General features: G+C 41.0%; 1 protein-coding gene and 1 long non-coding RNA gene across 2 annotated transcripts in view; both read left to right on the forward strand.

Annotated features, from left to right (window-relative positions):
* LOC141782235 (uncharacterized) overlaps nucleotides 1–27294 on the forward strand; it is a 493504-nt gene that overhangs the window by 147736 nt on the left and 318474 nt on the right. The gene's annotated exons all lie outside the window — the stretch shown is intronic.
* igfbp2b (insulin-like growth factor binding protein 2b) lies at nucleotides 1586–26796 on the forward strand. The gene is made up of 4 exons (XM_074658308.1): nucleotides 1586–2024; nucleotides 14107–14258; nucleotides 20320–20460; nucleotides 24192–26796. Exons 1-4 carry the CDS (start codon nucleotides 1664–1666, stop codon nucleotides 24348–24350), a joined length of 813 nt encoding a protein of 270 aa, XP_074514409.1. The 5' UTR covers nucleotides 1586–1663; the 3' UTR covers nucleotides 24351–26796.

A 27294-nucleotide genomic window follows, 5' to 3' on the forward strand; every position in this document is an offset into this window, starting at 1 on the left:
AGACTAAATTCTAATTCAAATGTATGAGTTTAGTTCCTGTCAAATGAAACTAAATATCTGAATGCCTAGTTTGAAAAAGTAACACAGAGTGTTAAAAACACTTGTATATCAGTAGTCATTACTGGCACATTATGAGCTTCATATACTATTAGTGGTTTTAATCAAAACCAAAACAATTTTATAACCAAAGATCACTCCTATGTCTCGAATTTGAAGATTTCTTGCTTTGGTTCCGCCCTGTGGTAATGTAGAAAAGACTGTGGCAGACAGCAATGCATTACTTTGCGTGTTGAAATTTCCAACTTTCTGGCCCAAACTCCAATTTGAACAAAAATTCCAACCTACTGACATTTTAAGGCACTTACAATTTCCTCCCCACCCACATATGCAGCTGCATGGTGATGGAATACACTTGTTCCACTGAACAACTGGTATATCACAAGACATGTCATCCTCCTCATTTGATGCTTTTATTGGGTCAAAGTTGACTTACTTTGCTTACTTTTTCAGTTACAGCCCACCAAACCTGTAAGTGGTGAGAGAGGGTGACCAAAACCATTCATTATTTTTGCACATCCTCCTGGTTTGCAGACAGCGTAGAATACATAGTGCATCTTTAAGTACATTGCTCTGCTTTGTTCTCCACTGGAGTCTTCAATCAAGACACATGGTCACAGATTTCCAGATAGGTTTGCAAAACTACTCATTCATTATGCATTTTGTTTTTCTCTCAAAACGCAGCCTATCACTAATCTCCAGAGGTTTGGATTCAAGTCACATGACTTGGACTCAAGTCAGACTCGAGTCACAAATTTGATGACGTTTGATTACCCCATAGAATCCAGTAGATGGCTCCCCCTGTGCTTATAGAACTAGGGTTACAATATCGTAACCTTTGTTACTTCATATTGGGCGTTTTTTCAATTAGGAAAAGCCTTTGTCTTGTTTATGTCTGCTTTTAGTTGATTTGTAACAAGGTCGGTATTATAAACAAAACTGTCCCAGCTGTTCCCGCGTAACTGTCCCACTGTTCCAGGGAGAGCAGACACACTTTGGACTCCTGTGCTAGCTACCAACAAAACAAAAAGATGAAAAGGTCTGCACTTTGAGGTTGAAAGTGAAGGCATAGTTGCTTTCTAACTTGCTAAACTTGCAGTCTCAACTGTCCCCATGAACCAAATGACCCTGCTCTCCCCTCATTTATGTTTATGATTTCAGCTTGGCACTGTAATGAACTTAACAAAAGAAGAGAAACAATGCAGTCCACCATATTTCTGTGAATGTTATATTGAATTAAAATGGGGATTGGAAGCATGGGTTTAATAAATGTATTTGTGCACACATGAAAATACCTGTAAATTCCTTATAGGCTTTTTTGGGGATTCCACTACATCTTACAATGTACTTTGTAAACTCACTGTATCTGCACAAATAAACCAAACCAAAATCAATCATTTCAGGATGTATAATTTGATGTAATGGGCCCTTTTGTTCTTCTAATTTATGGCAAGGCAGGAATATGACAGCAGATAGGACCCTGTTAGTGGCATCACAATGTTTACCCGCACACAGTTGGCTTTCAGGGTCCTGAGGTTCATACTGATTATCTTCCAAGGGTCATTTTGAATTTCAGTAGTCACTGATAAACGTAGGACGCGTTAGAATGGGAATATATTTTACTTGCGGTTTGCTGTTTGCATACTTTGCTTTGCCTGGAACCTTACGTGGAGATTTGGCTTTCCGATGCCCAAGTTGTACAGCGGAGCGTTTGGCTTTATGTCCCAAAGTCACAGCAGCATGTACAGAAATAGTACGGGAGCCTGGTTGTGGCTGCTGTCCACTGTGTGCCCGGCTGGAGGGGGAGCTTTGCGGGGTCTATACGCCGAGGTGCTCCGGCAGCCTGAGGTGCTACCCGAGCACAGACTCTGAATTACCTTTGCAACAACTCATCCACGGTTTAGGACGATGTGGACAAAAAGTGGACTTGGATGTCACAACAACTCTGGACCATGAGGCTACAAATGGTAAGTTGTTTTGGGAAAAAGTGTTGAAAGGGGGAAGTTAAAGTTAAAGCTGCAGATTTCACCAGACTCTACACCCTCTCTCAACTCTACGGAGCATTTTAGCCTCTTTCAGCTCATTGTTTTGGTTTCACAGACAACAGCTTAAATGTTTTGGTTCAGTCTCACTGTTCTCATCAAAATTGTTTTCAGCAGCAACAGGCAGCTCTAACACCAAAAGCTGACAACTAGCCGGTCCACATAGCTGGTCAACATAGTGGTATCTCACAATCTCATTCATTCGGTCACTACCCAAAGCCCATGACCATAGGTGAGGGTTGGAACATATATTTACTGGTAAATCGAGAGCTTTGCCTTCCAGTTCAGCTCCCTCTTCATCACAATGGTCCGGTACAGCGCCCGTATACTTGCAGATGCCGCACCGAACCGCCTGTCCATCTACTGCTCCATTTTATCCTCAATCGTGATCACGACCCTGAGATACTTAAACTCTCTTGCTTGGGGCAGTAACTCACTCCCCACCCGGAGGGAGCAACCACCGTTTTCCGGTAGAGAACCATGGCCTCTGACTTGGAGGTACAGACTCTCATCCCGACCGCTTCGCTCTCGGCTGCAAACCGCCCCAGTGCGTGCTGAAGGCCACGATCAGCATATCCAACGTGTCTTAATCTGAAAATGCTCCATTCGGAATAAGGCATAATTCAGATTATCCTGACGGAATATGCAGTTTACATGACCCGTATCAAATTTAGGATATTGTAATATTCAGAATAACTGTGGAATATTAGTGTGCATGTAAACGTAGTCAGTGTTATTCTCTAACAGTGCAGCCACAGCTTAAAATTATTTAATACTACTGTATAGAGTCTGCCAAGTATTTACTGTAATTCAATACAAAGCCTTCCAGTATCCATCATCATCATATTGTGTAACATATTAATTAATATTCTGCATGGGTGCCAGCATCACCAAGCCAGCTAGTTTCGACCCGTCATCACACCTGAGCATGAAGTTAAAACAGTATCCCTAAAGTAAAGACGGAGAAGCTGTCACAAAATATTTAATGTCAGAAAAAACACATCTACATCAAACGTATTTGGTCACAATAACTACCCAAAATACATAACCCAGAAATCCTGCGGGGACACTGAAATGTCAAGCTTTGCTCTCCCACATTACAGTTATTGGGGACAAAGGGTCACTGTTGATTCCTGAATATGAATGTTGACATGTGCAATATGTTTGGCAGCCAGTGGCAGGCTCACATCTGTGTGCATAAATAAGCAGTATCCCTCAGATGAACCCGTAACATGTCTGTAACCCATATCCTCAAAGCTCTCCTATTGGGAGTGCTTGGTTTTGACAGGATGTTGTTTATGGTACTTGAGGGAAGCGATATAATACACATTTGAAAATTAAAAACTGATTGAATTGTGAACCTTGTCACATTCTGTACATATAGAATATACAGCACCACAGACGCCCATCAGAATGTTTGGAGATGTCCATGGTAACAGGTGCAACCTAATTTCTCAATCAAGCTGTTTTTATATATAATCACTTTGGGTCATCTCTCTGAGGAATGTATTTTATAAGTTATTGGACTGAAATATTTTCAGACAATAAAAGACTCAACAGAGGAGATTTTTTTCAGTTGTTTTTAAGACTCTTTGAGGTTTTGTTGGGAGAGGGTAATAAAAACAAACTCAATCCCACACCCTGTAACTTTAGTTAAACGTGATCAACTTGCCTGCGCCCTCTGCTGTGATTTGCCGTCTTTGGTGCTCAAACTAGTTAGAACGCATAAAGGAAAAGCTGAAAATGAGCAACAGATCAAACTGTGGTTTGCCCTAAATTCACTGTGTTATACTTGGCTTTTCAAGCATGAGCAACTACAGGCTATCAGATGTCAACTTATGTGTCCTTTGTCCCCATTAAAATGTACATTTTGGGGTCGTTTCCTGTAGTTGTTCGAGATTACGTTCTCATTCCTAACTGATCACTTGAAAGGGAACAGAGACTTGTATTTTTAGGGATTTGCTTGTGGTTATTTGGTGTCATTCTGAGTTCAAATGGCCTTATTCTCACCTGCCTGAGCATGACGCATGACGGCCTGAGTAAACAGTCCAGAGTTCAAATCAACCACTGTGGCTTTGTCTGGTGGGAGCACACTTCATATCCCCTTATAATTTTGACATCATTTAGCTCTTTTACACTGCTGATGTCATTAACGCGGCATTTACCGCCTCTGCTTCTCCTCCTCCTCCTCCACACTTTGCGGCAACAGTACTTCTGCAAAATTTCCACATTGCAAAGGTGAAAGAAAACGGCAACCCAGATGATTCAAATCCGTGGCTTGAATTCGTCCAATCTGAAAATAGCGTGTAATATTAGAAATGGCACCTCATCTTCAGCGTTTCCACTTGAACTATTTTTGCAGTGGGAGTCGACTTGGAAATGTTCTCTCAGTCATGGTCCACAAAGGTTTCAGTCTGGTGATGAGTGTTTGGTTGAGCTTCAGTCTCCAAGTGAATCAAAATGTTTCCTTGCGTTTTAAACATGGATAAAGAAAAGGATTGCACGGTCTCTTATGGAGTTCTATCAGTGATATGGATGCATTATTATACAATGATATTTGCATTACCCATTAATGTCATAATGTACTTTACTGAAGGGAAGTTCTGTTCAGCACAACTCTGTGTTCATTTACTTGAAAGATGGAGACCCAATACTTGTATTTCACAACATTATTTTAAGTCCACTACCATAGACTGTATATAAGAAGTGGATGTAGTCACAGTGATGTCACCCATTGGTTTGTGGACTGACGTTTTGAAGCCTCGAGTGTGGCATTTCTGCCGTTGCCACAACATACAGTAGTCCGGTCTGGGAGCTGTCCGTGTTTTCATCTTAGAACTTTAATCAATTGTGTTTTCAGTTCATGAAAGTTATATATAACCTTTTTAGTCGCCTGAAAATGTCTTGTTCAGGGTTCGGTTGTTCCACCCTCTTGTGTCACTTCTTGTTGCAAAAAACAACAAGGCGACGGCCAAAAAGCCGAATTCAAAGTTTCAAAAGTCCAAAAACCAATGGGTGACGTCATGGCGACTATGTCCACTTCTTATATATAGTCTATGTTTGCAACCAGAGGAGTCGCCCCCTGCTGGCTATTAGAAAGAATGCAACTTTAAGGCACTTCTACATTGGCTTCACTTTTCAGACCCGGAGGTGGCCCACTGTCCACTACCAGCAGTTGTTGGACATTTAATCACTCAAATATTTGTGAGGGGAGAGTTGTTTTGGAGGCCTGAATAATCATAGTAATTGGATTAAACTTAGTTGGGCAGAATCAAATCTAGCTACCATTTGAAAAACGATCAAAAAAAGAAGTACCAAGACCACGAAATCCTAAAAGCATTCTAAATACATAAACAAATTTCCATTTGCAGATTGGATAGATCCACTGTTGGTAAGGGAGTGAAATATAATTGCACTTGTAGCAGTTTGAATGCTGTATATTGGACTGTGATTGCTATCCATCCCGGTAGTCTGTACTTGATATCACTGACAGAACCTCCTCAAAATAGTAGCACAGAGTTCAGCTTAATAGTATATCCCGTTACACTGCAAACCAGCCAGAGTGCATGACATTAAAGAGGCAACTGTAACAAAACAAGTAATAGCGTTAATAAAAAATCAAAGGAACAAGAGCAACATGAAGCCTTTTTCACAGCAGACATTTTGACTTGTCATAGCAAGAAAAGCACAGGTGTTACTAATAACATTAATGATGGCTATTCAAGTGTCCCAGTCAGCCATGACGGCGTGTCAGTGAGCCAGCCAATACCAGGACCCTGAAAGTGAAGCATCTAGATGGAATTCAGCAACTATTCATTTGATTATTTACCAGTGATTTTCCTACTGTGACATGTCAAAATGTCTTCTATAAAAAAGGCCTACTGCTGCAGTGAAACTGTGAAAAAAGTCACATGGGCGAATACAAAAGTTTAGGAGCCAGACTTAAAGATTCACTATACGATATTCAGCGCATTAATATAGCAGTAAACAACTTGCTATGTAAAGACATAGAGGAGTAATGTCTACCTGACCAGAGAATTAAGTCGCCCTCCCTCTGTGTTTGTTGTAATCCGAGCTTCTCGGTGCTTTGTTGACATAGCCGGGTAGTCTGCGTGTCTTTTAGTGCATGTAAGTTTGCCCCGCTGGCTAGCTCATGGCGACAGCTCTGCACTGCCAAAAAGTTCTCATCGCAATTCATCACATACGGCTGCTTTGTCACGCCCCTTGGCGTCATTTTAGGTTTAGGCAACAAAACCACTTAGTTAGGTTTTGGAAAAAACGACATGGTTGGGCTTTAAACTACTATGTTTATAAAGTGAATTAAACTGAACGTTGTGAACACGGGCTACGAACAAACAGCTGATTGTAACGTGAAAGTGAAATTTAACGCACGGGACACAAACTGCTGTCTCCTGGATGAAAGCCTTGTGTTTGTTGGACCGATCCTCCACCCTCCCACCCACCCTGTGTCTCTTTTGGCTCTTTATACTACGTCGCCATAGTCAACTCTGGCGTACTTTCCCTGTGCGTTTACTACTTTTGTGGACGGGTTTATATTGTAGTTAATGGAAAGCCCGGTGTGTCTCATACCGGCGCTAAAGGGTGTCTTTTGCGGCGGGATCACACACCGACAACCGTGACAAAGCCTCGGTATTTGACGCCCTGGGACTGAGAACGGGCTGGTACTGCGCTCATTTGGCGGTTACAGCTGATAACGCCGTCCCGACCGACGGCGTTCGGGCGGAGGCATAACGCCCACCCTCCGGTTCCTTCCCAGGTAACTCTGTTAGCTCTGTCAACACTGTTGTCCTTGTTTTCACTGTTACTGCCGTTAGCACCGTCGCCATGTTGAGAGCCGTGTGGAGGCAATACATATGCTTTGAATATTGTATTTAGCACCTTTAAGCCTTTAAGCCTAGCCTTATTTTAATTAATGATATCGATCAGGCAATGCTATGCTATGCTCATGGTAATTCCCTTACTTTAACCCTAAGTGTTTTTAACTATACATTGAACATTTACTTACTCACATGCTACACTATGACCTTTTCCTCAAGTCCAACTCACCACTATCTGGTAGGAGAAGGGCATGTGTGTATTCTTTGCTATCTGAACTAACACAGGCCACCAATCCTCTACTGACAAACCCCCCCCCTCTCCAGCCAATAAGAAACCGCTGTCCTGTACAATCCTTGTTTGCACTTTCCTCGCACATCTCTCTGTCTGCTTCTCTCTCCTTTCTTTTCTTGTGTTGTCGGCGGTGACTGCCCTTGTTGCCCTGCAGGTGATCCTCTGCTGAGACACGCTCCTTCACCCTCACTCACACTCTTTAATTACTCTAGTAATGTGCACACACACACATCCACAGGAAAAGGTGAAACCATAAGAGATCACTTTGGGTGGGAGATGCATGTCGGTGCCTGCAATTCTGAGAAAACTGCCCATGAGGTGTTAATAGGAAGCCCTGCCTCCTTCGTGCTAATTTAACAGTTCATGTTGGAAAGTCACATGTTGCATAACATGATTATAACATCAATGAGCTTGAATTTAATATCACAACAAGCTAGGTACATTCACTTAAGTACTCTAATTAAGAACAATTTTGAGGCTTTAATCAGCAGTGTGAAATTTGATTTTATGCTATGCTTTCTACTCCACTGCAGTTCAGAAGGAAATATTGTACTTTCCACAATATTTACCCCACAGTGATTATTTTTTAGTTACTGTATATTAAAAATTAAGATTAATAAAACACATAATAAAACATATACTATAATCAATTTATCAATCATAATGCACTGTTATAGCACACAGTATAATTCAAATTAGCTCCTTCTCGGCCAATGTTACTGCAACATTAAAATTCTGCATCTGTTTATGCATCAGTAATAAATCTTTATTTTGCAATATAATGCTTGAAATAAGGCCATTGCTGAGTTTTTACTGTTAATATCTCTATTGGCCTACTTTGAATGAAATAAAAATGTATATAAATGTAGTTTTGCTACACTTATTTAAACTTGTAATAACTGACTTTTGTGGGCAGCACAACAAGCCAAAAACACAACACAGAAGCATTATCACCGTATAAAGTTATAATGGTGACCATGCAAACAAAGGGTTTCTTTGCTAGTTGTTTGCTAGCAGGCATGCAGAGCAATATTAGCATCTTTTTAGAGTTGTATTTCTGGCCACCTAGCACATGTACGTTCAATATTAACTCCTTTTAGATCGGTTTGCCTCCAATGATTGAATAGTGCAGTTTAAAGGGCCAGTGTGTAGCATTTCGGGGGATCTATTAGCAGAAATATAGCTAATATTCACAACTATGTTTTCTTTAGTGTATAATCACGTGAAACTAAGAATCTTTGTGTTTTCGTTAGCTTAGAAAGAGCCCTTCAGATCTACATAGGGAGCGGGTCCTCTTCACGGAGTCCACCATGTTTCTACAGTCGCCAGAACAGACAAACCAAACACTGGCTCTAGAGAGAGCCTTTCGTATTTTTATGTTACCTGAAGGCCACCGTAGTTCTCCGACACGCTTGTGAAACTGCGGTAACATGAACTGCAGAGTGCAAAACCGTGGTACCACCAGCTGCCGCTGCTCCTAAAGTAGTGTTATCATGGTAAGGATGACCTCTGAGCGAGGCAAACGGCGTTACCACGGTTTTGCACTCTGCGGCTCACGTTACCGCCGTCTTGGGAAGGGAGGAGTGAGCAAAGCGGTACTCAGTTGGTTGCAATCTGCAACTACACCAGTAGATTACACATTGTCTATTTAAAGTAAAAAATCTCAATACTTTACACCACTGACAACAACTGGCAAGACAAAATACGTGAACAATGACATTTACTGTATATGTCATTTTTGGGAAGGGACTTCTGTCTATTGGTTGCAGGTTCATTATCATTATTATTGGTAGTAATTTGTCACAGACTCACAGACAGATATTTATTCATTATTTTTTTAAGCATGTTATACTGTGTTAGTCATAATTAGCTGTGGTTTTATTGTTATATCATTATACTTGGGCTATGCATCTTTTATAGTTGGCCTATAATAATCCAATAATATTCCAACTGGGACATTATAGGGTTAATGTGGTGTGTTTGTAGTGTTAATACTTAAAGTGCTTGCCTGTGTTATTTGTAGTCTTGCTATATAATATATTATATACCTGACACCTGAATTTCCCTCCGGGGATTAATAAAGGTTCATCTTATCTTATCTGATCTTATCTTATATAGGATGTCTATAGAATCAACAGCAGCCAGACAGACAGGCAGGTATGCATGCAGAGCTGAGGTGTGTGAGCTGTTCATTCAGGTTTTAGGAGCAGAGTCCCAGTCAAGATGCTCCTACATATTATACAGAGACACATTCTGAATTTATACAGTGAATAAAAGATACTAGGAGATATTGGGTTTTGGACTCCTCCTTGAAGAATATTTGAAGGTTTTTCACTTAAATCTATTCAATTTTACATAATTTTTACCATTTTGTATTATTAATTAAATCATTATTTTGTATTATTTATCACAGCCTTCATTTGAACATTCAATTCTTCTGGAAATGTTTGTCCTCTAAAATCATATTCTATAAATCAAGTAGCAGATTCAGAAATCTTTTAAATAATGTTTCATTGATTATATTTGTTCACAAATAAAAAATACAGCTCACTAATTATTTTACAAAAAGGACGTGAACATTGTATCGATAAACTACAGCACCCTCGTTCTCACCCCACTCCCCCTCCCTCGTGCCGTTCGCTTGTGAGAAGTTCCGGTACGCAAGGAAAAAGTCACGGTACGCCAAGGAGTAAAATGTAGAAATGCCGGTACTGCGTACCGGTGGGTACCGGCCCACTTCGAGCACTGGTTCTCTGCAATACAACAGTGGAGTGCACGTATTGTCTTTTAAGTCTGACAAACACTGTATGAGCTCCAATTGGCAACAGTTTTCCCTTAAAACTACAAAGGCATTTGGTTTGGATGACACACTCAGCCACATGGATGCATAGCAACATCAAGAGTTGAAAGAACTAGCTAACTGTAAAAGGTTTGAAGGGGGATCTCTGGCTGGGCAAAACCTTCTTCATTATTCAATTGCTTTTTGTCTGTTTGCCAGCTGTAAAGTGTTTGAAGTGGTCAAGCCTTGAGAGGAACCATTTACACTGACAATGGTTTGAAGTACTGTAAAGCCACTCTGTTGGCTGTGGAGGCACAGTTAAGTTTCTTGAGACACAGCTTCATTGTATACAATAACAGGGCAAATGCATTAATGCTAAGCAACTCTGGAAAGACATTACTCATTCTGTGCAGTGAGAGAACTGTGAAAGCATTGCTCAAAGGCAATACCCAGAGCCAACAGTCCCAACAGCTCGAGACAGGTAGTTTCTATGGCACTGAAGACAGAATCAACAACACAGTATTTAGATGACAGCTGCTGGCTAAAGATGTGTTTTGTTTTGGGGTTTTTTCTCCCTGGAACATGCTGTCATGAGTTCCTATAAGTGTCTATAGAAAACAGGATCTTAAACATAAACTATAGAAATAAGTTGGGATTTTTTACAACCTGTCTATAGTTGCATCCACTGTTGTCTTTTGAAAGTGTCAATGCAGTGTACTCGCACAGGGGGAAGAAAAACTATATCCCTTTTTAGAGCAACAGACGTTTAAATGAAATCATTAAATCAAGCCCTCTCTTGAATATGTTTAATGTGTTCTGCAGAAACTCTCACTACATGTGAGAGATTCTTCCACTGTTTGTGAATATCTCAACTTGGACCGAGATTCTAAGCTTGTGTGCTCAGCTGGAGGTTGGAATTTATGACTTTTGGCCATCGCTCACACACTGTACAGAACATGTAACATGTTTCGTCAAGTCTTGTTTGTGGCTGCACAGTTTTAACTGTTTCTAATTGGATTATCAGATTGGAAAGATTTCCCTGTGTGCCTTGAGTCACATAAAAACATACAGAGGGACACAGATGCACTGTCAAATTTGGTGCTTGATTGATGGCAATGTCGGCTCAAGCCACCACTTAAATCCAGAGTGAGATGTCTCGTCAAATATTGGATGGATTTCCATGACATTTGGTACAAACATTCCAGCCGATTAGACTGTTGTCAGGCTGTTAAATAGGCGTTATATAAGTCGCTATAAGCCCCATAGATGTGGGTCAGTCGGGGCCTACTACACCAACTAGTAGGTTTTATCATCTATTCACATGGTAGATCACCGAAAGAAGGTATAAAAGAACACGAGAGTGACCTCTGGCGAACCTAGTAATTATGACAGGAGCAGAAGTGGAAGTCAGGTGCTGTACTGTGAAACTCCATATTAGGTGGAGGCCCGGGACGATGAATGTGACTGGACTGGAGTTCGCATTCCCGTGTGAAACCAACACTGTGTAGTTGTGTTTTTAACCCAAAACACAATTTTTTTCCCTAAACTTAAAGCTGCAGAAAGTAGAATTGGAACAAATATGTTTTAAAAAAGTTTTTTTTATAAAACTGTCACTATATCCTGTGAGTAGTGCATGAGACAGGTAATCTGAATTTTTTTTTTGCCTCTTTGTCCTCCGGTGTCTTCCAGTGCTCCTAATGGCATCTGCAAGATTTCACAGACCGGAGGAAAACCACCAATCAGAGCCCAGCTGGAGCCTTGCCATCTCTGAGCAGCTGTCAATCACTCGCAATCTCCGATCAAACGGTCAAGCTAGGCAGCGCTGATCAAATATGAAACAATATTCTGTTACTGTAATGCCTATTTCTCGCCTCAAATGTTTTCAGAAACATCTTGTAGTGTAATGTCTAACTGTAAAATGAGCCATGTTGAGATAAGTTGAGGAAATATCAAGCACCGCCCACCAGCCGGAGCAAACTTTCTCATTTTACAGCTAAACAGTGCACTACAAGATGTTTCTGAAAACATTTTATGCTATAAATAAGCATTACAGTAACCAAATATTGATTCATATCTGATCAACGCTGCTTAGTTTGACAGTTTGATCAGAGTTTGCGAGTGATTGACAGCTGCTCAGAGAGCTCGGCTCCTATTGGATGTTTTCTTCGGGTATGTAAAATCTTGCAGATGCCATTAGGAGCACTGGAGGACACAGAGGAACATGATTTTTTTACCTCTCTCATGCACTACTGTCAGGATATAGTCACAACTTTTTTTAATCATATTTGCTCCAATCCCACCTACTGCTGCTTTGAGGCTAAACGTGAAAACAAATGTAGACGCCACACTTACTTTTACAGCTGGCAGAGTGTAGACCAAAAAGTACGCGCACAGACTCGCGTGAACACGCACGTAAACATTTCAGAAGAAGGTGTCATAGCATGTGTAAGGAGCTCTGAAGATTCACTGGGGGGGCCTTTCCCTCTCGGGTGTGATTTACAACCTCTGAGTTCTGCTCCTGTTTTTATAGCGCTAATTACAGACACACACACACACTCTCTCACACAAAACATACACGTACACACACACAGCCTCTGGCAGGCAGATTAGGCACCCAAAAAAAAAAAAAATCCTTACTCAGCATGAAAAGCCTTAATCAGAAGTGCTTCCTTACGAGTCTGGACTCACCACCAATGACTAGCAGTCGAGCTCAGCTCTGTAATTCAGTCACCGCTTTCCTGTTGAAATGTGTCAGACAATCTCAGATCATTATGTCTGTGATGACTATGTGTCTACAGTGTCTTTGTATCTGTGTTTTTACAATCACATTCATTGTGTGCACAGAGTAGGTCTAATTTTTTTTGCCATTCTACTTTGTTCTAGATTAATTTGTTATCTTGTTGTTTGTGTTTTGTCTCTCCTGTCTCCAACAAATGATGAACATGCGTTGCTATAACATCAGCAGGAAACCAACTCAGAGTGACCCCACCGCTCTGAGGTGACCTGTGCAAAACTGCGTCACAAGACAGCAAATGATCTCGTTCACGCTGTCGCCGTAGTAATTACAGCCGTTGCAGCGCCTGACTGTCCAGTATAGAATTAGTGACATGAGGTATGAGGGACACAGGATGCCTCGAGGACACAGAACGACTTTGTCTTCTAATTCCAGGATTAAGATGACTTGTAAAAGGGCCTGTTATTAGGTGGATGTTGGGTTTTAATAGCAGTTTGTGATTAAAGAATAGATACATGTAGATGAATGTGCGTGAGTATTTTAGAAAGCAGCAGAGATGGTGAGGCAGTTTTGTGTGTGTGTGTGTAACATCTGTCCATTTACGACATAAAAGACATGACTCTTTAATGCTCAAAGAACTGACTCAGCATGCGCCTTTTCTGAGAGCCACCAAAGCATTGAATGTTACACTGGGATTATAACCAGAAAGAATGCCAAAAGGCTGAATAGAGAGCTACAGGAATGAGTCCTAAAACCCTGAAATGAGTTAGCATTTTAGCACTTCCTGTTCCCTTAAGGTCTGTGGTTAACACAAGCTTAAGAGATGTTAATGTTTTGTTCTACGATATATAACATACATCAATTTTCAAGCCTAGACGTGCCTTAAAAAAGGCAGTTGCTTACAAGTGGCTAAATGAGTCTATTAAACGTCATCAGGCCGACTCGTCCGCCTTTACAGCCTCGTTGTGTTTACTCGTGTTCATGCGTCTGAGGTGTAGTTCGTTTATAGCCTAACGTTAGCTTTTCACTTCTGCTGATTGCATTCACACTTCAAAAATCATAAACGTGGTGTTCATTTGTGGAGATTATCTTGCTGAACAAAACGTGTAAGTATCATAAACGTTTGTTTGCCACAGAGTTTACTTTCTGCAATAATCCAAAACCATATGGAAAAATCACATTGGCTTTTTGTCAAGGGAACCCAAGGCGATGCTAACTTCCTGGTTGGCCTACAAAAATGCGTCATCCCTGGAGCACTCTATTAGCTTTGAATAGAACAGGAAGTCTGTTTTCAAGAGGGCCTATAGGCAGAGTTTATGTACAGATGCTGCCGATTAACTGTGTGTGTGTTTGTCTAAATGTAGAGGTGCAAGGGACCGAGAATCCAAACACCAAAAGACCTGCCATGGAGGCGTGGTTTTGGATGGAGTCCGCCAGGCAGCAACACCTGAACGAGCGCAAAACCAAGATGAAGACGAATCAACTAGAGGACCCTCGAACCCAGAAAGTGCTACAGGTCAGATCTAAACCTTCAACTATTTTTGAGTAACCATTGAGGATTAACTTCCTCACAATGTATTACTTAAAGGAACAATGTGTAGCATTCAGGGGGATCTATTGGCAGATATGTAATATCATATTAATAAGTATGTTTTCATTAGTGTACAATCACCTGAAAATAATATGGCTGTCAAAGTTAACACGATAACAACGCGTTAAAGCAAATTAATTTTAACGCTACTAATTTATTTAACGCATTAATGCAACTTGCGGTTTTAAGGTTGTCATGTTATACTAGCTTGTGGGGAAGAACGCTAAATGGCGAAGTTACTAAAACTGGCATGGCCATTTTCAAAGGGGTCCCTAGACCTCTGACTTCAAGATTTGTGAATAAAAATAGGTTCTCTGGGTACCCACGAGTCTCCCCCTTACAGACATGCCCACTTTATGATAATCACATGCAGTTTGGGGCAAGTCATAGTCAAGTCAGCACACTGACACACTGACAGCTGTTGTTGCCTGTTGGGCTGCAGTTTGCCATGTTATGATTTGAGCATATTTTTTTATGCTAAATGCAGTACCTGTGAGGGTTTCTGGACAATATTTATCATTGTTTTGTGTTGTTAATTGATTCCCTATAATAAATATATACATACATTTGCGTAAAGCAGCACATTTTCCCACTTCCATGTTGATAAGAGTATTAAATACTTGACGAATCTCCCAAATCTTCTATTTGCGATTAATTGCAATTAACTACGGACCATCATGTGCTTAATCGCGATTAAATATTTCAACTGTTAATTTTAATTTTGATTGAAAGCCCTAGAAAATAATAATTTATGTGTTTTTGTTTACTTAGACTGAGCCGTTTATAGCTACATGCGGCGCGGCTCCTCTTCATGGAGCCGGCGTCCATTTTTTCTACAGTAGCCCAGAACTGACAAACCCCAAACACTGGCTCTATAGGCTATTCGCATTTTCACGGTTCCCCGTCAAACACCGTAGTTCTCCTACACGCTTGGCACACAGGAGACGTTTAAGTCGGTTGCAATCTGCAACCTCACCGCTAGATGCCGCCATATCCTACACACTGCTCCTCTGATGTAACTCAACAGCTGTAAAGCGGACATAAACTTCTTAGATTAAAAGTTCATTTTTATTATCATATGGGCTGTTTTAAAACATTTTTAAGGGCAAAAACAAAGGTGAAAGCCAGTAAATGTATTTGAAAAATGCGGTGTCTCACACATCACGATTGATCAACTGGATACAAAATGAAACACAAGTCGTCTGCCCTTATTCTGAAAAGAAATATATATACATTTGATTTGTTTGTATGGAAATATAACTGACACCAGTCCATTTATAAGCTGAAAGTCTTAAGTAGCTGACCCTGTTTGTTATTATAACACTCAAAACTTTTGCAACTCTATGTTGTAACCTCTCCCTTATTTGCTAGTTAAACAGGGACAGTCACAGATACTGAAGAAAAATCCCAACGAACCAAAACCTTAGTGTCTTTTTCCCCGCAGAAGCATCCCTGCTTATATTTTGTGTGTAGTACAGTTGGGTATGGCACAGTGCAGTGAAATGTCTGCCTATCAAAAGCAAGCAGTGACAAACGGTCAACAATATGCTGTGTGAGCAACATTGTCTGGTACAGTAGTGCCCTCCTCTGGGCACTCATTCACTCAAACAAGCATACGCACGTGCACAAACACTCATTCCCTGGGCGACTTGCCCTAACCTTAATCGTAACAACCGCATGCCTAATCACAACTCTCACCCTAACTTAATCCTCACCTTAACCAAAACCCAAGTTTCAACCCCAAACTTTTACGGCTTAGCTGGTGTGGAGGAAGTTTTTGTTCCCATGTTGGAGAAGAGTCCCTTGACTGTGTGAACACATTTTTGTCCCCACAACATGACTAAAACAAGCACACATGTATGTGCTTTCATAGTAGTGATATGTGAAAAGGTATTTGTTGACCGCATTCAATTGTTGTCCAAGAATGTGAGACAAAACAACATGCAACAAAGTGGTAATAATGTAGGAAATGCTGTGGTAGTTAGCGTACAGATATATGCTGTATATCTTCCTTAGCAAATGCAGGCCTTTTGTTTGAAACTGACTTCATGGTGATGTCTTTCCACTTTTAGAATTATTTTAAGCACTACCTCTGTGCATTCATTGACGCATTTCTAATTATGTGTGAAGTAAGTAGAAGCAACATTAGCTGAATTAAGAAAAGAGAGTTGTCTTAGCTTTAATAATTGCCCATAATGAGCATCTTCATGATGAAAACTGATGTTGTTTTGCTCTTCACAGAGGAATGCGTGTTAATGCAGTATAGAGATTACAACCCCCCCCCCCCCCTTCGTATTCTTTAACACTCACTCCACATTTCCCAGTCTCAAACGCAGCTCCACAAAAAATAAAAACAGTTCCTGGAAAACCCTTTAATGGGGTGGCGTTACAAACACAGATATTTTTTTCTGTTTCATGCAAATGAGTTTTGGCTCCCAGGGGGGCTGCGCATGTTGAGGCTTGTCTCAACATGGCAAACAATTATGTGCATTTGCTCATTTTCTCCCTCACTTAACTCACTCGCTTGCAGCAAAACAAAACAAAACAAAACAAAAAAAATCATAAGCGGGAGGGTACAAAACAATTGTTAAGATCATTAGAAGCAACAAAAGAGAGAATGCAGTAAAAGGATCCGTGCAGCTGGGCAGGGTGGGGGGAGGAACTTCAGACAGCTGGTGTCAAGCATGGATGCACTTCGTTGTGGTTGTTCTTGTGAGGTCAAATACTGTACGCAAAATACATGCTTAGCTGTCAGCTGGGGTCGTGTCAGATTTGTTGCCGTCATTCCTTGAATATAAACACAATTGTTTTAGTTAATTAAAAGTCTCCTTTGCGTCACATTCATGTTATTGTTTTCACACAAAGACCCTGTAATCTTCTGGATTTTTTTCTTTTTTCTTCATCTTTGGCCTCATTAAACCTTTTTTAGTGTAAATCCTTTAATTGAATTTTTCAATTTATATAGAGTCAAAACAGCATACCAAACAACATAAGGTGCACAGCACATCAAACAAGCACATAAAACATTAAACCTTTTTTGATACTGCACTGCACTTGACTTGAAAAATGTGTATGTAATCAAGCTAAACCTAAACATTTTATTTTCAACTTTATGGAAAGCAAATTATGGAAACCAAATATTTTTCATGGTAATAGATGACTCACATTTCAATGTGTCAATGAAACAGAAAAAATTAAAGTTAAAAAAAAAAATACTGTTCACCTATATATTGCAATTTTTTTTTACTGTTAAATAGTGCTGTTCACACTACACAACTTGCGGTCTTGTAATTGGGAGTCTTGAAGTCGTTGTGGTTTTCACACTGCATGGCTGATCGGCTTCAGGGGGTCACACACTACAAGATCTTTCTTTTTTGTCATGACAACATGTGAGAAATGCACGGTAAATGACGTGGTACCATACGCGAGACACATTACTGAGGTTGTTGTTGGCACATGTTCATAAAATAGCCCGTTTTTTACCAGTTACCACACTCTTTTTTTACTATTTATTCCTCTAGGTGCAACAACAACTTTGCTCCGTGTTGCAAATGCAGCACATACAGTAAGTTACTATTGTTACAGGCGACCCCTTAGCTGAACCGTACATGCATTTTTGCTTGGAACGAGGACTGTTGAGTTTTTTTCCCTATACTTCTCACAGCATATGAAGGGATCTCTTCAAGGCCAGTATGGAGAGAAGGAATAATTACAGCAGCCAACAACCCTTTAAAGCGAGGGTAGGCAGAATGTTTTAGGCATCATTGGGCAAAAATTCCACAATAACCTTTCAGCATATTGTAATTCAAGTGTTCTGAGAGAAAACTAGACTTCTGCACCTCCTCATGACTCTGTTTTCAGGCTTTAAAAAAATCTAGCCAGTGACGGGAGACTTTCGCCAATCACAGAGCGAAAGAGAGAGCGTTCCTATTGGCTGTTCATTTAACGGAGGCAGCTGTCAATCACTCACAAACTCCGATCAAACGGTCAAACTAGGCGGCGCTGATCAAATATGAATCAATATTCTGTTACTGTAATGCCTATGTCTATCCTCAAATGTTCTCAGAAACATCTTGTAATGTACTGTTTAGCTGTAAAATGAGAAAGTTTGTTCCGGCTCATTTTACAGTACATTAAACAGTACATACATGATGTTTCTGAGAACATGCAAGAAATAGGCATTAGCGTAACAGAAAATTGATTCATATTTGATCAGCGCTGCCTAGCTTGACCGTTTGATCGGAGTTTGCGAGTGACACCGGAGGACTCAGAGGCACATGATTTTTTTCAGATTACTTGTCTCATGCACCACTGTCAGGATATAGTGACCGTTTTATAAACATATTTACTCCATTTCTATGCACTGCTGCTTTAAATGTATATATGGCGTGTTAGAATTTTGTGACATGAAATGGCCTGAACCTTTCCTTTAATATGAGAGCAGTGAGGCAGCAGAGAAACTGGAGGGTGCATGTACTGAGGTGTTGGTTCATGTGTGTCTTCATTATATGAGAGAGAGAGAGAGAGAGAGAGAGAGAGAGAGAGAGAGAGAGAGAGAGAGAGAGAGAGAGAGAGAGAGAGAGAGAGAGAGTGAGAGAAGGAATCAAAGACAGAAAGTGTGAAAGAGCGAGCCAGAGAGAAAGAAAGAGAGTGCTTTTCATCCATATGTTCAGATGTGTGATAAGGTTCATGGCAGACTGCACCTCCTCCTGCCCTTCTCTCTCATCTTCAGCCAACTAATCATAAGACTGGACCTCTTTGATCCCACTGGCAGCCTGATACACTCTATGTGTTACAGTGAAGTGTGTGTGTATGTATGTGTGTGCGTATATACACGTGGATACTGTACATGGTAAGTGTGTGTGTGTGCGTGCACATCCATACAGCAGGACTAGTCTGCACTGTATTTATGTAGGTGTACATGAACATGTGTCTGCACAGGTCCGCATGTGTGTGTGTGGCCGTGGCCACCTGCTGAGCGGAGCAGTCTCGCCACTCATGTTCCACTCCACCAGACTCACATCAATAATACTGGCTGAACTTTCTGCTTGCCTAACTGCACCTCATAAAAATGTTAGCTATAAATGTGTGTATTTGTGACATTTTTACAAGACGCACAGAAGTATTTTATTTCTCCATTCTTTTTCTTGGACAAGAGCACATTCCTTGGCCTCAAACTATATTCAAACTTAAACTTACTCTATTTCTTGTCTCGTGGTGATTCTATTTAATTGACTTGATGTTGTTTTTTCGCAATTAATCACAAATTAACCACTAATTTTTTTGAATGTTAAAAATTTACCTTAAAAGGAGATTTGTCAAGTATGTAATACTACTTGTCAACATGGGAGTGACAAATATGCTACTTTATGCCAATGTAAGTATATATTTATTATTGGAAATCAATTAACAACACAAAACAATGATAAATATTGTCCAGAAACCCTCACAGGTACTGCATTTAGCATAAAAATATGCTCAAATCATAACATGGCAAACTGCAGCCCAGGCAACAACAAACTGCATGTGATTATCATAAAGTGGGCATGTCTGTAAAGGGGAGACTTGTGGGTACCCATAGAACCCATTTACATTCACATATCTTGAGGTCAGAGATCAAGGGACCCCTTTGAAAATCACCATGCCAGTTTTTCCTCGCAAGAGTTTAGCATAAGTTTGGAGCATTATTTTGCCTCCTTCGCGACAAGTTAGTATGACATGGTTGGTTCATTAGGTTTTTTCTAGTTTCATGATACCAGTATCTTCACTCTAACTTTAAAACTGAGTCTGCTAAAACCTAAAAATCGCAAGTTGCGTTAATGTGTTAAAGAAATTTGCGGCGTTAAAGCGAATTTTCGTTGACACGTAATTTTCGCGTTAACGTTGACAGCCTTAATATTTCTACATCTGCTTTAGGCTTGTGCTAAATATTCATTTTCATAATTAGTATTGGTGTTAATCATTTTCTCCTTTCTCGTCCTTTCAGAGCGCCTGTCAGCAGGAGCTGGACAAGGTCTTAGAGGAGATCTCCAAAATGACCTCTGAGGATAACAGAGGCCCGCTGGAGAACCTTTACGTGCTCAAATTTCCAAACTGTGACAGACATGGACTGTACAACCTCAAACAGGTGAGCCATGGACTCGTCTCACATCACGGCATTTTACCTGCACACACACACAGTTTGAGTTTGAGTTTTTCTGTGGGACTATTCTCACATTAGAAGCTCCCAAGCGTTACTAGAATGAACATGGCGGCGTTATCATTGAAAAACATGGTAAACATGACAAAGGGAAACGTGTATAATAGGCACAAAACTAATGACATTCATCAAACATCATGGTCAACAAATCGAGCGACGTACTTTAGGGAAACACTTTCAATTAGGAACTGAAGACACATTGTTTCAAAAACTCTTATCAATATGTTTTAAAATCTGCCAGCTAAAGTCCTGTGCATTCTGACCCATACATCCACCCCGACCTCCACCCTTCGCGCCGTTCGCCGCTCTTTATACTTTCCAATTCACAATTATGTAGATTACATATGAATTGATTTTGTGCTGACCATCACGAAAAAAATGTGAAATTTCTTTCTATGTATACGAATCAATACTTTCAATTTTGTGACTATTTCACTAACTGCTGTGTGACTGGGCTGGAAAAGGACAACAGGAGAAGTTCACAGGAATGTCTTCATATCAATACATATTGAGACTGTTGGGAGACAGGATCATGAGGAAATAAATCCAGGGAGTTTCACATTGACGAAACCCTCTACATTCTCAGTACCAGTGCATCTCAGTGCTATTACATCATACCAAGCATTTTTACAATGAGCAGCCACAGGATTGGCATGGTCCACATGATGTCATCAATTTTATGCCGACAATATATACAGTATACCTATACTTCCTTGCCTTTAGCTATTTATCTGATGAAAAATTGCGGGCATAGCAGGAACTTCCCCAGGGCCCCAAAACTCCAGGGGTCCCAAAAGATGATAAGGGCCTGAAGGTTGGGCTTTATTACACCATGTTGAGGCCCTGTCTTGAAGAGGGTCCCTGTGTTTAAATCAAATTTTAAGGCAGGAACAGTGCTAACAGGGGGTCCAGCAGGCTCACTTTGGCCCCAGGGCCTTCTAGTTGCCAGTGGCCATGCCCATTTGGGTCTGTCTTTTCGTTTAATGAAGCTGCTGATCCAATCCGGCTAACATGTATGGATACGCACACAAGCAATGCTCTGTAACCAACTAAAAATGACAATAATAATTGTCTTGTGTGAAAGTGCCAAGGTGTAAATATGTACTGTCCCTAATATATATATATATAATTTTCCAAATTAGTTTTGATATCATAATGGCAACAGAAAATAATTTATAGAGATTTGTTTTGAGTGTGAATTTGACCTTGGAAAGATAATACTTTTAAAAATCTGGATAATATTTGGTGAAGATTGGTAGAAACAAGAATAAATGTTTTGCCACTCTCTATATATAGTTCCACTGCCCTGATTTACAAATGTATGTTGTCGATACGGTTCGTGGATGCTTGCTGAACTGTCCCAGTACAGGGGTCACGGTCCAGTGCGTGCAGCCGTGTCAATTGATGCATGTAGTGAGGAGCCAAAGTTCACAAGCATGAGTTCTGCCTAGAAACGTTTACCTGTATGAAGTTATGTGTTGAGGTTAGCAGATTGCAAGCTGATTGGCATGCGAGTCAGTCAACCTATGGCTAGCGCAAGTGAAATGCCTTTGTACCATTTGACCACTATTGTTGATACAAACACCATCTAAACACACATTTATTTTACATGCTAGTCAAGGTCCCAACATTTCCAGAAATACCAGATACAATATATCAGGCAGAATTTTAGGAAAATGTCAATAAAATGATGCTAAACACTGTATTTCGTACCTTTTTCCTTATCATTCATTCAAATTCAACTAAGATGATGTTTATTTCATATCAAGATCAGTGAGCTAATTTATGATATTCCAAACATCAAATTTTAACGCCAAAATGCACGGCAGAAAAAGGCTGCTCTCTATATGGGCTGAAACTCTCAAGAATGTCACAATACTGGCCACGCCTCAATCAGTGATGTCACAGCAGGTGCTTTCCGTCCGCTGTCGAAGGTGAAACACCTGCCGTGACATCACGCGTTAAGGTTTGTTGACATGTTGTGACATGTTTGAGAGTTTCATAGTCCCATATTGAGCAGTGCTGCAGCGGTTTTCTGTTCCGTATGATTCACCGGTGACTTGTTTCACGAGGAAAACTCCAGCAGTTGCATGTTATCAGGTTTCAAATTCTGCTGGTAGTGACCACTGACTTTGGTGATGGAAAAGGCTTCAGTATGTGTTTCTCCCTTCGTTGCTTTTCCCTATTTACCTTTTTAATATCTCTCTCTCTCTCTCTCTTTCTCTCTCTCTCTCTCTCTCTCTCTCTCTCTCTCTCTCTCTCTCTCTCTCTCTCACGCACACACACACACACCTACTGTATCATTTTGTTTAATTCTCCCTTGGATTTCCCCTCTCTTCTCTTTCACACTGACTCTCTCACACACACACACACACACACACACACACGCACACACACACACACACACACACACACACACACACACACACACACGCACACACACGCAAAACTCTCTTGTATCAGTCTGGCAAAATCACCCTGGAAAAAAATATATAACCTCCCCCTCTCTCCCACCTGCCACAACTCTCCACACAACTACCCCCCCTCTGTCTTTTTTTTTATAAACTCACACACACCCTTCTCTTCCTTAATACTCTGCTCTTACCCACACACCCACACACACACACACACACACACACACACACACACACACACACACACACACACACACAAATGCGTGTGGAGATGTTGTCATCATGAATGAGGCAACAGCTTCTGAGCTCAAGGTTACAAGGCAATAAAACTGTTTGGCGTACTTCATGGGAAGACTTTTGTTAAGCCGAGGAACGAACTGTGCTTCCGACTGGGGGCTTGAATTTGAATTCTGCTCATCCATAGAAATCAGACGGAGGAGGACAAACAAGGTCACATATCCAGTGTTTTCTTACGAGGATAGTAGAGCAGAAAAGAAGATTTGAATAGGCGCCACAGTTTCCTAAAGCTGGGCTCTCAACCACTCGGCCAATTTTCATCACTGGTCACAAACAACAGCATTGTTTCGGACCCGAGTCCCCGGTTCCCAGGGAGGAACACTGTACCTCCTCAACACTCGGCTCCCTTTTGGAGTTGTCCCTCCTTGTCGCGGGGTAATTACTGTAACTGTCACTTTTTTTGTTCTTTCTCATCGAAGGAAGAAAATGGAAAGTCTTTTCTTTCCCCCCAGCTCTTCATTCTTTTGGCCGTCCCCTCCGCGGCCGCCCCGCGTGCGCGGCGTAAACTGTGTCCACTTCAATTACGACCTCATTTCTGAGTAGAGGGGGGCTCTGTGGTGGAGGGGGATGGGGGGTGGTGGTGGTGGGGGTGGGGGGGGCTGGTCTACTGGCATGCCGCTGTTTGTGTGTCTGTGATGGCATGTGTGGCTGTGGACGGGTTGTTGGTTGTGAGTTGGGGGCATGACCTGAGGATGGGCTGTTATTGGGTGAGTGTTGTCCCACCCGAAACCATAGCCCTCACTCTCATCCAATGGCCCCCCGCCACCAGAACATCCACAAGCACACGCACACACACACACACACACACACACACACACATCTCAAGCCACCGTACGCCATGCTTCATTAACGCACCCCCTTACTTCCCACTGTGCATCTTTACCCCTCCCTTTTTTTTTCCAGTGTTTTCCAACTTGTCTAGTTTGTGTTTTTCTTCCTTCTCTCCAGTGCAACATGTCCACCCACGGCCAGCGGGGCGAGTGCTGGTGCGTTAACCCCTTGACCGGAGTCCAGATTCCCGCAACGCCTAAAGTCAGAGGGGATCCCAACTGTAACCAGTTCCAGGTGGAGCTGAGAGCGATGCCCACGGAAGCAGCGTCTTATTAGCACAGTCCAGCACATCCTGTGATGGGGTTGGGTTCTCTCCAAAAATTACAAATCTGGGAGGAGAAATTGAAGAAGAATATTTGAACGCTTTGTCTCTTTTTTTTTTTTTTTTTAATTTACAAGGTTAAAGGTTAAAGTATACTAAACTACCTAAAGAATAAAGTTGTCATTATTATATTTCACCTGTTGTCAACTAATCTCACGAAAAGTGCTTCCTGAATTCCTTAGCTTGTCTGTGGGACTCAGACCCAAGCCTGTGTATTCCTAAAAAGAAATGTAATATTTAAAAAGGAGGCACAAATATATATCTTTTTTTTTCAAGTAACGTCCTGAAACAGCTGGGCACTGTCGTTTTTAGCAAATGTTAATCAAACTGAAGTGAATGGTTCATTTGTTGGGAACTATTTTTAGCTGCGGATTAATACACATTTGGTGTGCTAGTACTACAGTCCCTGTAATAAATCTCATTGTAATAAAGAAACCACCCAGTGCATTTATAGAGGAAAAAGTTACATAAGGTCTTGGATACTTGCCCGTAGGATCTTTTCATTGTTGCTTTCAGTCATTTCATGGGATTTGTTAACAATAGAAAATACATACTGTATAGAATATTACCAGCTTTATCCTTTAAAGCTGCATTAATTATTGTTTTTCTGTTTGTTTTTTTGGCCACTTGGGGGCAGCAGAACAAGCTGTTAACACATTTGACATATTATTAATTTATAGGCAAATATTCCAACAAACAACTGCCCATTCCAGCAGACACAGAGCAAAAGTCCTTTGGAGTTGTGTTTTTGACCCCCTGACAAAAAAAAGTCCAATATTCACTCTTGTTTTAACTCTCTTTGGATCCACCAACTCCTGAGAAAAAATATATGGCTCTTTAGCCGCTAAATGCTCCACTATGTTTGCTAACTTTGTCTGTCTGCTGCCTGGTGCTGTGCAGCTAGCGTAGACCTACAGTGGGTTTAGTGTGTACAGTGGGTATAGGCTAATGAGAGCGGTGAGACGGCACCAACACAGTAAAGCAAAGAAAATCAAAACAAGAGACTAAATGCTCTTCAGAGCTGAGGGGAACTGCAGAGTTGGGTGATAATTGTCTGTGGGTTTGTCTCTATGAGCGACCACTTTCACATTGCACAGAGTCATTTGGTCTGTAGACGGGTTTCTATGTGACGTCATCACAGAGAGATGCGCTCGCAGCTAGGGTGGCATAAAGCACGGCATGTCTAGCAGAGCCAAGCTGCAAAGCAGAGACGACAAGGAGTTGTTTTGCAGTAGACTGCACCAACCGCAGAAAACATGGACTGAAAATGTTTAATAGTCTGAGGGGATCACATGCCTTTGCTAAAAACAGAAGGAGATTATGGATCCAGGCCTGGCGGGCAAAAGCATTCTAGTCACACAGCGCTAGCAAAGCAGTGGGTGGTCATGGCGAGATGTCACGCTCCACAGATCAATAAAAATGAACTGATCAACAACAGTGTGATTGACCCACACTCTAAGGAAATATTTATATACATTTAGTGACTATGCCTTAAAACTTAATTACGGCTCCAAATTGCTGTAACGTTACGCGACTACGGTGGGGATAAGCTCACTCCGGTATGCCGTAACGTTACATTTTGAAGGGAAGACGTCTGGTAGACGATCAAGAAGCGGCCATGGAAGCTAACGTTTGTTTAAATTGGAATCAGACATATCTGCAATAATGTATTGACTTTTGGCGTTACGTTTGCGACTGAGGGCTAACCGCTAACGCAGCAACATGCTATTAAATAGAGAGCCGTCAGGTGTCTAAGTTTAACGTTCACCTGCCCGACATACAAAGAGCTGCTGTGTGACTGGTTTTACTAATAACAAGACCAAAATCCACACTTCCAGTTTTATATTAATGTTATACCTGTTGAGGAATCGCTAAAGAAAAGTGTCTGGCGGCGGCCATCAAGTGAGGCTCACATAACTTGAACTCTGACCGGATTGTCAACCAAACAGACCCTGATTCCCACAGGTCAAAAATCACACTTAAGTCTGATCTAACGTTAGACATTTCATAACACGATTACGACCAGCTGCCAAAGCGGTTTTGCCCCCTGCATGCGCGCGCCACCAGTAATGTTTGTATAAAAGAAACCCGTCTATTGTTAGTATAGAAATATTGATTAGTGCAGCTTTAAGGTTAAACCTACTAAGGCTTTTATTTGCATTCAAAGGACTTATACACTATATCACTAACTGTTATGATTTTGTATTTCTTTTTAGGTTACCAATGTAACATCTGTCCAGTACTACAGAAACAATAATTGCCTTGGCTTACTCTGCATTTATGTTTATCTCATCTACACTGAAACTGTTACATAAACCAATAAATAAAAAAACATTCTGCATACTTTTATTCACATGTGTTCATATGTTGACATAAATTTCAGATAAAAAGTAACTGTGACTTTGTGCCGAATGCTTTGAACATTTGAATGCCCACTTTCACACAGTGTTGCTGGATGCTTTACCCGCCTCAGTCAGCAGATACTCGTGCCAGATTTGATGCTATGCTAAGGAATTTGTACTTTAAGCAGACAAGCCTCTGGTGCACTTGAGCTGAGGTTAAACCTGCAGTAAGCAGAATGTTTTTGGCAATCACTGGGCAAAAATTCCATTTCAGCATATTGTAACTTATGTGTTCTGAAAGAAAACTAGACTTCTGCACCTCCTCATGGCTCTGTTTTCAGGCTTTAAAAAATCTAAAATCTAGCCCGTAACGGAAGACTTCACAGGTCATTTAAGAGAGAGAGCGTTTGACAATCATTCGCGAACTCCGATCAAACGGTCAAACTAGGCAGCGCTGATCAAATATGAATCAATATTCCGTTACTGTAATGCCTATTTATCTCCTCAAATGTTTTCAGAAACATCTTTTAGTGTACTGTTTAGCTATAAAATGAGA

The sequence above is a fragment of the Sebastes fasciatus genome, chromosome 14 (assembly GCF_043250625.1).
Source record: "Sebastes fasciatus isolate fSebFas1 chromosome 14, fSebFas1.pri, whole genome shotgun sequence".
Taxonomy (NCBI): domain Eukaryota; kingdom Metazoa; phylum Chordata; class Actinopteri; order Perciformes; family Sebastidae; genus Sebastes; species Sebastes fasciatus.